The sequence below is a fragment of the Bombus fervidus genome, chromosome 1, assembly GCF_041682495.2.
Source record: "Bombus fervidus isolate BK054 chromosome 1, iyBomFerv1, whole genome shotgun sequence".
NCBI classification, from domain to species: Eukaryota; Metazoa; Arthropoda; class Insecta; order Hymenoptera; family Apidae; genus Bombus; species Bombus fervidus.
In genome coordinates this window covers 6045769-6059160 of record NC_091517.1, presented here as the reverse complement: position 1 = coordinate 6059160, position 13392 = coordinate 6045769, and the positions used below count along the sequence as shown (strand labels likewise).

The following is a 13392-nucleotide window of genomic DNA, read 5'->3' as shown; positions in this document are numbered from 1 at the left end:
AACTTTTGTTTCATTCTTTTTCCTCCAAAGCGATTGCATTTGCTTCAACGATAATGCATGACAAATATGTCTTTCACCTTTGTTAATTAGATACGCACTTTTTTTTAAATATCCTTCACATTCGCATCATTGAAAAGTTTTCACATAAATTTGTTCATCCGCAGAAAACACATATAAGAGTTTCAAGAATTATCGCTTTTGACGATATTTTTATACGCTTTTATACGCAAAATCGTTTTTATGTTTTGTGTTTGTTACGTACAAGGGTAATCGGACGGCAACGTCAACGAATAACGCAATTATAGAATTATCAAGGTGTAATGTAATTTCGCTACCTTGAAATTCCGCGCTGCAAACAACGGTATTCAGCATTTCCCGCGCGTTCACTATTCTCAGATATGTAACTTCATAAAACGCGAAATTTGCGAAAGAAAACCTTCCCAATTGTTCTTCATCTCGATCTGTCATATTTCATTTCCATTAATCTTCTGTATTAATTTTTTGTTTCGAACAGTAATTGACATTTTATCTCCATTGATTCAAACGCAGATACGCAAAGATATTTTCCAAAGATGTTCAGATGTAATTTATATATGTTCTTATGTTTTCGTAGCTAATGACGTATCCACGTTAACATACAACGAGTCATGAAAATATTTGAAGATTTATCACAGGAAATTCTTATGCGTAACTATATATGTATATTATGTATATAATACAAAGCATTTTTCAAATATCATTATCATTGTAATAGGAGAACTATGATGATTATATTTGCAAAATTTAGAAATGTATATAGGAGCTACCAGACATTTACTGGAAACACATATTTAGTAAAAAATTAATATATAGCATGAATAACCATATTAAACACATAAGTGTTAAGAAAAATCCCACCATTAATGGGTGAATATGGATATTGAGACTTATAATTTAAAACTCATATAAATACAGCTTGTAATTTCCACTAATCGTAAACATTTCTTCCAAAAATGACAAATGTAAGGTTACACTAACTGTTTACATCTAGAATATCGTTTTTGTGCATTTTATCCATGTCTCTTCGTCAATCCTCTTGAACTTTTAGAATCGATCATGATGCATCGTCCAGCTAAGTTTATTTTACAATACTCCCGACTAGTCAACGCCAATAGACATCGCGCCCACGCAACGGATTTATCAGCTGCTCTTCACGTTCCTCTTCACCTCTCTAAAACCAGGTCTCCAAATAAAAATGTAAGAAACAGTAGGGACGACTTTTTGCGAGCTGAAATTTTCTGTAAAGTCATGGCACGGCGCTTTGTTATAAGCAGAAATGCGAGTTACCCACAATAAAAGGACCAAGACGGAAAGGCCTTCACGTGGTACAACGCACCGCAGACACAAAGGACTCTCATGCTGCTAGAACTTAAATCTAAAACCACGCTTAAATCCAATGGAAATGGATGTAATCGACAGCCTGTAATTTAACGTAATTGCATGATCAAATAGAAATCTAATGCAGTGCTATGTGTCGCGCCGCAACAAAATCATTCGTAGTCGAGAGATCGCGAATGCTATTCCTCGTTCGTCTCTTTCGAGTTCGAACTACGTTATCGTCCAACTGTTGCATAGCTACCCGCGTTCATTCGTCCTACTACGATACTACTACCTTTTATTCATTTTGTGCTACGATTCTTACGATGTCGAAATCTTCAGAATTTCTGCAATCCCGTGAATTTATTTTTAGATTGAATTATTTAAACAATTACAGTGTCGTGTTACTGTGAATGGTTTGGTTATACACGGAAGAAAAGAAGTATCTTATAGGTTTGATAGGTTGATATGTTATTTGTATGATACTGTAGTGGACATTGGCATTAAGACTATTATTGAAAAAGAAATATATAGAACTGGAGTAGAACTAGAGTACAAATTCCAGTTACTCGAACAAAAGATTAGTGTTTGATTAAATGAATTTCTGTTAATTAAGTCTTAAATAAATTTGAACTTGTTGCTATCACCTATTGTATAAAGGAAAAGTCATAAATATTTAGGAGGATCAGTTAATCAATCAACAAATTCACATAAACGGAGTTTTTTTACTATACAGAAGGTAGATATAAAAATTAATACGACAAGAAGCTCTAGTTGTCGGCGATGTTTTATTGATATACAATTCGAAACATTTGCGTCTAGAATCCAGAGACACGGCCTCAGGTTATCAGTAAGATCCTTGAGCCGTTCACAATTCAGACTCTTATATTGTCTCTCATTTTTTAAACTCTATATGTGTAACTCTTTTTCCTGGAATAATATCCTATTCTTTCAAGAATGCAGCCAGCTTCATCAGACGCCTGAGGGCGTATATACCGTTACTGATGCAGCGTCATGTAGACAATGACACTGTTTCGTTAACAGTAACGAATCCCGGAACGTTCAACGAAGGTAACTGCAACTGATGATTAAACCTTCGAACTATGCCCGGCAAAATCCCGATCTATGCTCCGGCGCGAATAAGGAGTTTGATTCGATTCTGATACACCTTTGGTTCGTTTCCTTCCCACAGATTTTCATCAGCGAGTTTATCGATTATTACGTCGTCCTTCGTAAAGGAACGCGCATATGTTTAGTGTAAACTTTAGAATCACCTTGTGTTTGATACCTCCACTTCGACGTATATCGTTGTTGACCGCTACAAGTCGTGCAATCAGTGACCATTTGGGCAAATCAATAGTCGCGAGATGGAAGTAATAGAGTTGGACGATGTCGACAATTATGATCCAGTTGGATCCTCTTATATTGCAAGTAAATTACGGTGGATGCTCGAAGTTCGTTAATCGTTGAAGATCCAAGTGTAAAATGGTTATATTCATCGCGCCGTGATTATACAGCTCGACGACGCTCACCAATACAACTGCGTCGTTGTCTAACCCGTGTCTCCTATGGCAGGGCCAATAAGTCTTACGCAAAGCTCAGTTTTCTAACGATTGACGAGCGAGCCAACCAGTCGGACGTAGTGCTGTTCCATGTTTGTTCGAACCTTTCGCAAATCAAGTCCATTATCCGCTTGTATCCACTCGAACGTGTGCGACGTTTACCTATTTCGATCGAATTTTTGCTCCAACATTCGTGATTCGATATTAACTTTTTCACGTTCATGCTTTTTTATAATTGAACAATCTTTCAAAGATGAGAGAATATAAAAGAATCGGTATTGATATGTAGAACTTCTCGTCTCACTTTGTGTATTAAAATTTGTCTTTCCTGATTATACTTGGGTGCCAGTCCTGTTGCGTTCTTTTGGAGTCTTTTTTATAGTTAAAAGATTTCTTAATATTAAGAAGATACAAGGAAATAATTTCTCACTTCAAATTTATATTAACATATTTTTTTTAAATACGAAAGTTTAAAGTGTTAAAAGTCTTTTACCTTTGACAATTCGACATCGATTTGTACATGTTATAATCTAGAAAAAAGATGAAATTTTAATTATAATTAGCGACATTTTATTAATAAGCTGATTATCATATTCGTATTTAACTTTTCTAATTTATTGCGTCACAAACTATGAAAATTGTTCTGTTTAATGGAGTTAAAGTTTAATTAAAAGATATCAGCAAACCACAAATATATTTAACATCCTTATAGCAAAAGTGTGTGAAGTATTAAATTAATAACGAATCTCATTCGAGAGTATTAATTTTCTTTAAAATCCGGAATCAAATAAGTTGCTTCAAAGGGTAATTAATTGGTCCTCATATAATTGTGGTTTACAATTTATAAATTTTCACACATTGAATTGCGTTTTATACTGCAAACCAGTTACAATTATAGGATTATAAAATTATCAAATTATATAGATAATTAGGAAATTAAACGATGTTCATCTGCATATATGCATATCTTCATATATAAAACGGGGTGATTGCGCAATAAACTGTCCTTCGATCGTTTACTGATCGGTATTCACGCAGCTACATCTCGTTATACTGCCGCGTAATTTTATCTTTTTTTAAACCGTAATCAACGTTAATAATGCAGAGATAAAAGTTAAGATATCTTTTAATTTTATATTATGATTTATGTAGAGTATACATATTTTGCTGTGAATGCGTTTTTCATACAAGCTTATGCTACAATTATGTAAATTACACATAATTGATCGAAACTGAAGTTCCAGATATTAAAATATTCTGTATAATTATCGACGATCACATAACTAGTCAAAACGTAACTATTTGACCTAGACCCATGTCATCCGGCGCATCTAGGATTTGCGCAGTCGGTTATACGGAAAATATTGCATTTTTTATTTAGATGACTTCCTCAGTTGCTGGATTATCATTCATCGTTCGTCGGATTTGCGATACTTATCAGTTCATTTATGTCAATTCAACTCGCAATTGCCGAAATTCGTAAATGCATTTGGCTTTAAGGTACAAGGAAATTAATTTACTAAATAGTTGAAAAGAATTTAAATAAATGATATCTATATGAAACAATGCAGATGCGATCAAGCACACGTCGATTATTCGTATTAAGGTTTTCACAAAGTGGTTAAAAATCTTAGTTCTACTTACTTTCTTTGAACTTACTTTTTGTAAAGAAAAATTTAACCTTCGTTTCACCATTTTCCGATAATGATAATAAGAAATACGTAATATCGGTAATTTCGGCGTCCAAAATGCTATATATTATAATGCGAAGTTGTCGTTTTGTTCATTTCCCAATTGTTTGTTGATGTGCAGTGTGAAAGTACAGGCAGCCAAGAAATTTCTTCCTAGAGGAAGAATCTCAGACATGCGTAAAGAACTATGACTTTCGAGTCTCAGCGTGTTTTACTTTTGAAGAATATCGTCGCGATATAAGTACCGTAAGCAAGAGCTCTTCCATTTTTTTTTTCCACTGTCCAATTATGTTATACTCGAGTAACGAAGCATTTCTTTATTACACGAGACATCGGACTCAGAAGTTGATCGCACCGCGATTTAAATTCCGCTGAAACTGCATTCACACCACGACTACGATTAATTAAATGTTATTGACACACATCGAGCGACACGTGAAATGTCGAAACTTTCAAGAATTTTCAGTGTTGTGGATAAATATGGTATAAAAGGGAGAGCGTAGGTGGTGTCATTTAATCAAATGAATTCGCATTTGAATTTAGTGCGTTCGTGCGTTCTGTTGGTGGGAAACGAATTAGAATCTTCGTGGAGAAAAATTAGAGAAGACGTCTGTAAACATGCGGGAATAGGAAATGCTAGTTACGTCGAAAAGAGTGACGTATGGAATGGCAAGATGCGGTGTGAAGCGGTGTAGCGGAGGAACATTTGTTCGGGAATCGGCTACATCGACTCCATTGCTAAGCGTAATCACGAACCAGTCTGGCTGAAAGGGATATAAGACTACGACTGCACAGCTTTGCGTTGTCAGACTGTAGAGGATATCGTTCGTGGTCAAACTAGAGGGAAAGAGAATCTTGGCATCGGTGTTCCTCAGTGGTGCGTGCTGAAAGACCGAAAATTGCCACTTCGATAACAGCGTCCTCGGATACATCGCGTTTACAGTGTCCTAGTACGACTCATTTTGCACACCCTACAGCCAACGACATCCAACTGTTGCTTTTGGTTTTTTCGACGTACTTTTCTCGAACAACAGCCGTTTCGTGACTTTTTCATTGTCTTGAACTGCAACTACTGGCAGCGGGTCTTGCGTACAGGACACTCTTCAGCTATTAAGACGACACGAAGAAAAGCTAGTCGCAGATAGCTACACCGTGGTTCGTTCATCGGCTCTTCTTCCGATACTTTGATAACCTCGCATCACGACACCAAGCATCTTCATCGTCGTTCGACCGTACCTTTCCGCAACAGGTGAGAGTAACGTCTCTTTTTTATCCATCATTTCACTTTCTTTCTCTGCTTGCTGTCGTTTATTCGAGTAAACGCACTTTGACGCTCTGTTATTCTACAACTATTCCGTTAGACGGGCGTGTATAAACGTAATTATGGAGAATAGTGATGCGTTTTGATTGTTTAAAAATTTTTTTCGAGAGATTTATCGAGATTCAATTTGTTCCTAGAGATTATACTTATGCAAAACGTGCTACATAATCGGATATCGCTCGTTTAAATATACCACATAAATTATATCAGTTCGCATTTGCGGTATGCTATGCGATAGCAGATTAGCGTAAAACAATAGTATATAGATTTATTATTAAGGACATGATCTGCAAACAGTCCGTGGAAAATCGACAAAGCTTTCTAAGATGTGGTCATACGGGCCACGATAGGCAAGACAGTTTCTACAGAATAACAGTTTCTAGAGTATAGTAGAATAATATATATGCGTATCTTCTCTATCTTACAAAATTCCTGTTCTGCGAACTGCCTACAGATATGTTGAAATCTATGCAAACACGCCTTGAGAAGTGATTACATGCTTAAATGCTGTGCTCAATGCTCTTTTTCAATCGTGAATAATGAATTTTGCAATGACACAAACGTTTGTGCTAATGAACTAGAATCACCGAAGGAATTATTTTGAAATTATATTACAAATTGGAAAACGTATCCAATTTTTAAGTCGGATGCTTTAAACAGTAGGGAAAACGAGAGCAATTTCATTTAAATTCCTGCACGTTTGATCGTTACATGTTGGTTCTCTTTCTAAAAAAGGAAAGAAAAGCTAAGAACGATAAATGACAAAGAAATTATTGATAAAAATATTTATTCCTGTGTCGCTACAAGAATGGTCACGTCACTTAATCGAAAAATTATTCTGGACGCGTATCAATGTATGTTAACACAGGTTGAGAATTGCGACTGTCAGCCCGTATATTTATCAATCGAACGTACATTTTGCAAATGTGAATTTGTCAAGTTATTTATAAACATTAAAGAATGTACTATTCAATATCGTCAATTATCAATTGATATCGCATTGCAATATTTATAGACCACGTTGTTGATTGTATATTCACATTTTGTTTATCAGTTTCTCATTGTTCTTAAATCAGCTCATTGATCAACTGAATTTTTAATTAAAACCAATTATGACGAGGAGACAGACCATGAATTGAAAGATACATTCTTTGATATTACAAGATATAAGAAGAGGCTATGATTAAAATGTGTAAAAATATATGAAGTAAAAGTTTTATTTGTAAGAAAGATTTCTACAATTCTCTTTCTAAAGATGTGTATCTGATAATTATTGATTCGATAGTAAACGGGTGGACAGTATTTATTCGCATCGTTACATCGTAAATATTATCACTGCAAAAAATATCAATTGCAAACAGAGATCATGCAAATAGAGCGACATGTCGGAAATTCGAATTGAAAATGTTTGTTTCCTGCAAATAAACGTAGATATTTGATCATCTTTTAATCTTATTGTGAAGATATCGTATATACCTTCTGACTTCATGCACGACGGCAAGAACCTATGTTTTGTCTAAATTAAATTAAACCAGTTTCACAAAGGAAAAAATCTTTATGATTAAATCTTCTCAAAATTGTTTATCAAAGTTGTCTTAGGTTCCAGCAAAGTGCTGTCTCGATTGAGTTAGAGTGGCTACAAAATTTTTTGCACATTATTGTATTTATTATTATAACATCTACACATTAATTAAGTACATTTAAATATATTAAATTTCGTATCATTTAGTAGAACGTTCATATGACTATAAAAATTTGGTACTATAAAAATGCAATATATAACCTGATAAGTATATAACTCTTCAGTTCACACTTGATCGAATTGATCAACACTTACGTCATTTGGTCATTTAGTCGCCACACAATTTCAAATATAAACAACGGTTTAATGATATCCAACATCGTTTCATATGTCAATAACGAAGAAAACTATTAAAAAAATAGTCGAAAAAGAATTTTCTTCCGTGGATGAATCCTGTTTTATTATTACTTTTTCTTCTGACTCGAGTGCATTAATTTTCGAATGCACTGAGAACTGTATTTTGCGAATCGACAATGTTGATTGTTAAGATCCTACGTTTTTCCATACAAAAAGAGATACCGAGATGACGAGGATATAATGTCATCAAACTCTATTTGTAATCTATTTTCAAACTAAAGATGATAAAAAAATGTTATATACGATAAAAGAAATCAAAGCCAAAATAACTAGCAAATATTCAAACAGAATCGTTAAATGTGCATCTTTCTTGATGAATGAAATAGTCTTGATAAGACGATGACAGTATTATGCGTAAAAAGCTGTTCTGCTATAAGCTGTATGATATTTCGAAAGGTTAGCAAGATGCATGTAGGTTACATCGGGAACTATTTTAAAATGTCAATGACTGCGTTATTGGGACTGAAAACTGTGAAAGCGCGAAGGACAAGGTAATTAGGTACTTAGAACTAGGTAGATAGGTATATAAGTAGATGCCTCCTAAGTGTGGATACATTTCGCCGTTTTCCATTGATATCAAATATGTAACATATCGTAAAATTATATCTACGATACAACAACGCAGCAAAGCCGTAAAAAAACTGTTTTCTGTTTCTGTCCATACTACATTTCTACAATAATCTACATATACATTGTTGGTAAAACCTTTTAATCGAGGAAAGGAATGTTCATTTTTCCATTCAGGTATATTATCTCGCGCAGTGCTTAACAACTAATTAAGCCAACGACATCCGTCGTTTTTTCTCAACTAGACTATCAAATCGTTGAAACAACAACAAGCGTCAAAAGCCACTTAATTTATAATAATGATTGAATGTTGGTAAGTTTTGCGTTGGACTCCTTGATTACATAGGCAATATTGTAATTGTATTTTTGTATTGTATTGCGTTGCACGCGTTTATTTGTGATGAACTCGGTCGTCCAACCGGTTTAATACGATTTTCCTCCTACGTCGTTGGCGCAAGGATCAACGTAGGTTCTACACTTGCACTCGGAGGAACAATTTTATAGAATTCACTTGCCTTGAACGCTGACGCATGACTAGTTCTTTCTCCCACTAGATAATTTTTGATCTATTTCTCATTTAATTAACGTCAAGCTTTGCAAAGATTTATGTCAATCGTGCCGCGAGATTCTCAACATACTGAATAGCGTTCCAATCACGATCGTTTCATCATAACGCATCTCTAATGAAAACGTACAATTTTTTGCCGTTTTCCTAACAAAGAATAGTAAAATGACTGAATAATAATGAATGAATAATTTAAAGAGATATATTTACCATATTTCATCTAATGACAAGCGGTGCAATTGCGAAACAATCATTTTTCTCGAGGTTATGACATCATTGCATTCATTCATCTTTTAATCTTTCTAAAATATATCATGTATGCATATATCATGCTTGCATATTTTGATGAAAAACAGGCAGATTGAAAACAAAAAATTGAGTTCCTGGCTATCACGAATGCAGTGTCATCGGCAGAATATTTGCCAAAAGAAAGGTTTAGAAAAGGAAATAAAAGAATTGGTGAAGAGGTACTTGAAGCAGGAAAGTTCCAACACGTATAACTGAACTCAAGGGCATTGTGTCCTCGAATCCCCGAATCGGGGATTATTGAACCCATATTTACTGATATGAAAAGATAACGAAAGTGAACAGACAGGTTTTCGATGCTCCGTTGGTTAAAGTTGGGCAAAAGGGACACGAGATAAACAGCAATGCCCGTTGAAGATCCCGTTCACCTTGGTTCGCGACTAATAAGTATTCACCAGCAAGGTTCCTGGCCCCTTCCAGCCTGCAGGTTGCAAGCTGCATCTCACTTCTTTATTCTCAGAGTATCTTCTATTCTTTCTTCTGTAATCACGGCCCAGAGCAATTTCTGTGTCTCGCTATGACAAGGCACTTTTCAACCGCATTCAATTACGAAACTCGATCTTTCTTACACTTTCGATATTCTTATGTCGTTATTCCATAAATTTTAATTATTATTAGAGGAACGACTTTCTTTGTTTCTAATTCGATCGAGATATATTAACAAGGTTAATCATGTGCTAACTTGTATCTTATTCATCGATTTAAGATCAAAGGCCAAAGATCACAGCGTAAACCTTTTATAAATGCACTAGTATGTAGCATTAAGGAAACACTGGAATTCAACTGGGTTTCGGAACTCAAAATGAAATGTCACGACCCTAAGTTATACTCAACGGGTGTAAAACACTGTGCGGGTGAAAATGATTAAGAAAGTACGATACACCGCGATGCCTGATTAATGTTTATTATAGACAAGGGCGCACATTTTTCCTCAGGTCCAACGTTTTTCAAATTGACCAACGTTTGACCAAATTTGCTTGGTCATATCTACCGACGAAAAAATATCAGCGCGACGTTATACTTTGATTGATTGTATTCCACTGATAGCAGTTCGGCACAAAAATTAGAACGAGATCATCCGAATCGATAGCATGCACGTCTTGGTCGTAGGCCCAGAGACGTGTTTCCTTCCATTATTTTTTCACTGTTTGATGCGAGTCAACGCAAGACGTTGCTCATTTACACATCTCCTTTGCTTAATATCCTCTTCATCTACTCAATCGCATCTACGTCTCGATACTCGAGCTACGAGAAGTTCGAGAATTTATACCCGCAAGCAAACTATATGACCAAATGTTGCGTCATCTACGATTATTCTTATTATTATTAGCTTCCAACGAAGCTAAGAAATATTCACTAGTTACCAGTATTTACTAAACATTCGTTAAAGAAAGACATTTAACGATCGCATTCCAATGGGCGCTATGGACGACTAGACTTTGATTGCCAGACAGCAATATCGTTAAGCTAATTATGCACTAAATTCTCGTAAATCACTTTCAGGTTTAGTATAAGCTGCATAAACTCTTTATAGTAATCCGCGTGATTTATCGTTTATTTTTCAACGCAAGGATAACTTGAAAATTAATAAATTGAAGGTATGTCGTTTTCTTTCAGATTTGTCCATTTACTAGCAATCATCAGAAAACAATGTCGACCATCGTAGATTGGTACAAAGACTTCATAAACAATAAATGCCGTAAGAAACATTTTTATAAGTAATACGTGAATACCTTTATAAGCGATTTGTGATTTATAATACGCCTCTTTAACAATTCCAGATCCATACACACAGGATTGGTTTCTCGTGTCAGGACCAGGTCCTCTGGCGGTAATTCTCGTTACCTATGTGTATTTTTGCCTATCCGCTGGACCAAGGTACATGAAGGACAAGAAGCCGTACGAATTGAGGAAAACCATGATCGTGTACAACTTCGTTCAAGTGCTATTTAGTATATATCTCTTTTATGAAGGATTGATGGCTGGATGGCTGCATGACTACAATTACTTTTGTCAGCCTGTTGACTATTCGGACAATCCAAAATCTATCAGGGTACTTTTCGTCATAATTCGCTAAACAAATGCCGAATAAACGGCGGAATATTGTATGCTAACGTTAGTGAAATTGTGATTTACAGATGGCTAAGATTGTGCACTTTTACTTCATATGCAAGTTGACAGAGCTTTTGGACACGGTGTTCTTCGTTCTCCGGAAGAAGAGTCGTCAGATCTCAACTCTTCACGTGTATCATCACACTCTAATGCCGATTTGCGCTTGGATCGGAGTCAAGTTCTTGCCGAATGGCCATGGAACGTTCTTGGGCCTCGTCAACGCTTTCATTCACATAATCATGTACATGTACTACATGCTGTCCTCGATAGGGTCACACATGAACAAATATCTCTGGTGGAAAAGATATATAACGATGCTCCAGTTGATTCAATTTGGCATGATTTTTATCCATACCATTCAACTATTCTTCAACGGATGCAATTATCCGAGGCCTATTGCGTTCCTGCTCTTGCTGAACGCGACGATCTTTATCTACATGTTCGGGTCGTTCTACGTCGAAAATTACCGTAAAAGACAACGAAAACAGACAAAGGATGAGCAAATAAATATGGCGGCGAAGAAAGTGGAGTGAATTAATGTCGTTGACGCGGTTTCCTTTTCGCTTGTTGTACTCCTCTTCGTTACAAAGGAACATTTCACCTTCGTTAAGTACGTAGAAGCGTACTAGCATAGAACGATAAATTTAGTGTTTCAAATATTTAGTGCTGATCGATCGATTTCGTATATTCAAAAACCAGAGACGATCTTCATCTCATTGATGACGATCTCATTTCTTTCCTCTACATTTTTTTATTCAAAAATTTATTTTATGATCAAACATTGACCACACGTAATATATATTTATGTATGAAATTTATATATATACATAATATATTTACATATTTTACATATATATATATATATATATGTTAGGAGCAAATGTAATTCTAAGTTGTCATATCTTTAGGTTGTTGCATCTTAAATTACCAATTATTTTTAAAATCTTTCTATTTAATTATAGTAGAGTTTGTAAGAAATATGTAAGAGTTCCTTTCTTTTCTTCCTTTTTATTAAATTCGATATATTGTTTCTTGCCTAAAAGTGGAGCAGATGCATAATATGTATTCTAGGTATGAAGAGAACATATGTAGTCATACCAAAGATAGATAAATTTCGCTCCAGCCAGAGAAGTAAGTAGATTGTGATTCGAGACACCAGACAACACGATTTTAAAAATCAAGTATCTCCACCTTGTGTCTTATCATGAAAGGGAAGTACTTCCTTATTATAAGAAATGAAAGTATTGAAAACATACAAGATCAGTTTCATATCGTAACGTTCGGTAGATAACGTTGATAATGAAGGAAACATGATCAAAGGGTTTATCAATCAATTCGGCTCTTTGATCAGCTCATCGAATTATACTGTTCGTCGATAAGATAGACCAATAATGTGCTTTTATCGAATCTTCCTTCGAATGGAAGTATTAATGTACTTTACTGTATTGAAAATTTATTGTATGCGAAATAATTGCTACTTTTCCTAATCACAGTTTCCATAACAATTTGGTAACTATTTGGCACGACAACTTTTTATACGAATGTACATACCTACTTATAAGTGAAAATAGAATTTAGAACAGAAGCAAAGGTCAATTTATTTTGTTTATACCAGTGCAAATAAGTTATAAAAACGTCCATCATTAGAAATAAAGTGAATTATCTTAAATTACGTATAACGTTGTACATTTTTTCAACGTTTAAAAATTTTTCTATTTAAATGTAATTTCTTTAATGGAATGTGTTTATAATAGAGTATAAAAATTAAGATCCATAGGATTAAAAAACAAATAATGATTACGTAAGTTCACAAAAATTTATTAACAATGACAATACTTGTCTATAGAATGATTTTGTAGAAAAATTATCGATACTTTTCAAAGCAAAATTAATTTATTCGCATCATCTAGTTGTAAATATATAAATATGGAAGTACATGTGCTATAAAGTAATTACATTTTTAAATATATCCT

General features: G+C 34.7%; 1 protein-coding gene and 1 long non-coding RNA gene across 3 annotated transcripts; one reads left to right on the top strand and one right to left on the bottom strand.

The window, feature by feature from the left end:
- Positions 1–2006: 2006 nt before the first annotated feature.
- On the bottom strand, positions 2007–4801 carry LOC139996377 (uncharacterized). The gene is made up of 3 exons (XR_011802224.1): positions 4578–4801; positions 3412–3448; positions 2007–3289 (listed from the first exon to the last, which is right to left on the bottom strand). It is a non-coding gene; the product is annotated as an uncharacterized lncRNA (long non-coding RNA).
- Positions 4802–5406: 605 nt separating this feature from the next.
- Positions 5407–12645, top strand: LOC139995435 (very long chain fatty acid elongase 7). Of its 2 annotated transcripts, none has more exons than XM_072018945.1 (4): positions 5407–5858; positions 10925–11006; positions 11089–11360; positions 11446–12645. In XM_072018945.1, the coding sequence occupies exons 2-4, from the start codon at positions 10958–10960 to the stop codon at positions 11950–11952; spliced, it is 828 nt and encodes a 275-aa protein (XP_071875046.1). In that variant the 5' UTR covers positions 5407–5858; positions 10925–10957; the 3' UTR covers positions 11953–12645. The 2 variants fall into 2 exon arrangements, with proteins under 2 accessions (XP_071875046.1, XP_071875136.1); XM_072019035.1 differs by lacking the exon at positions 5407–5858 and adding an exon at positions 10659–10768.
- Positions 12646–13392: the final 747 nt, after the last annotated feature.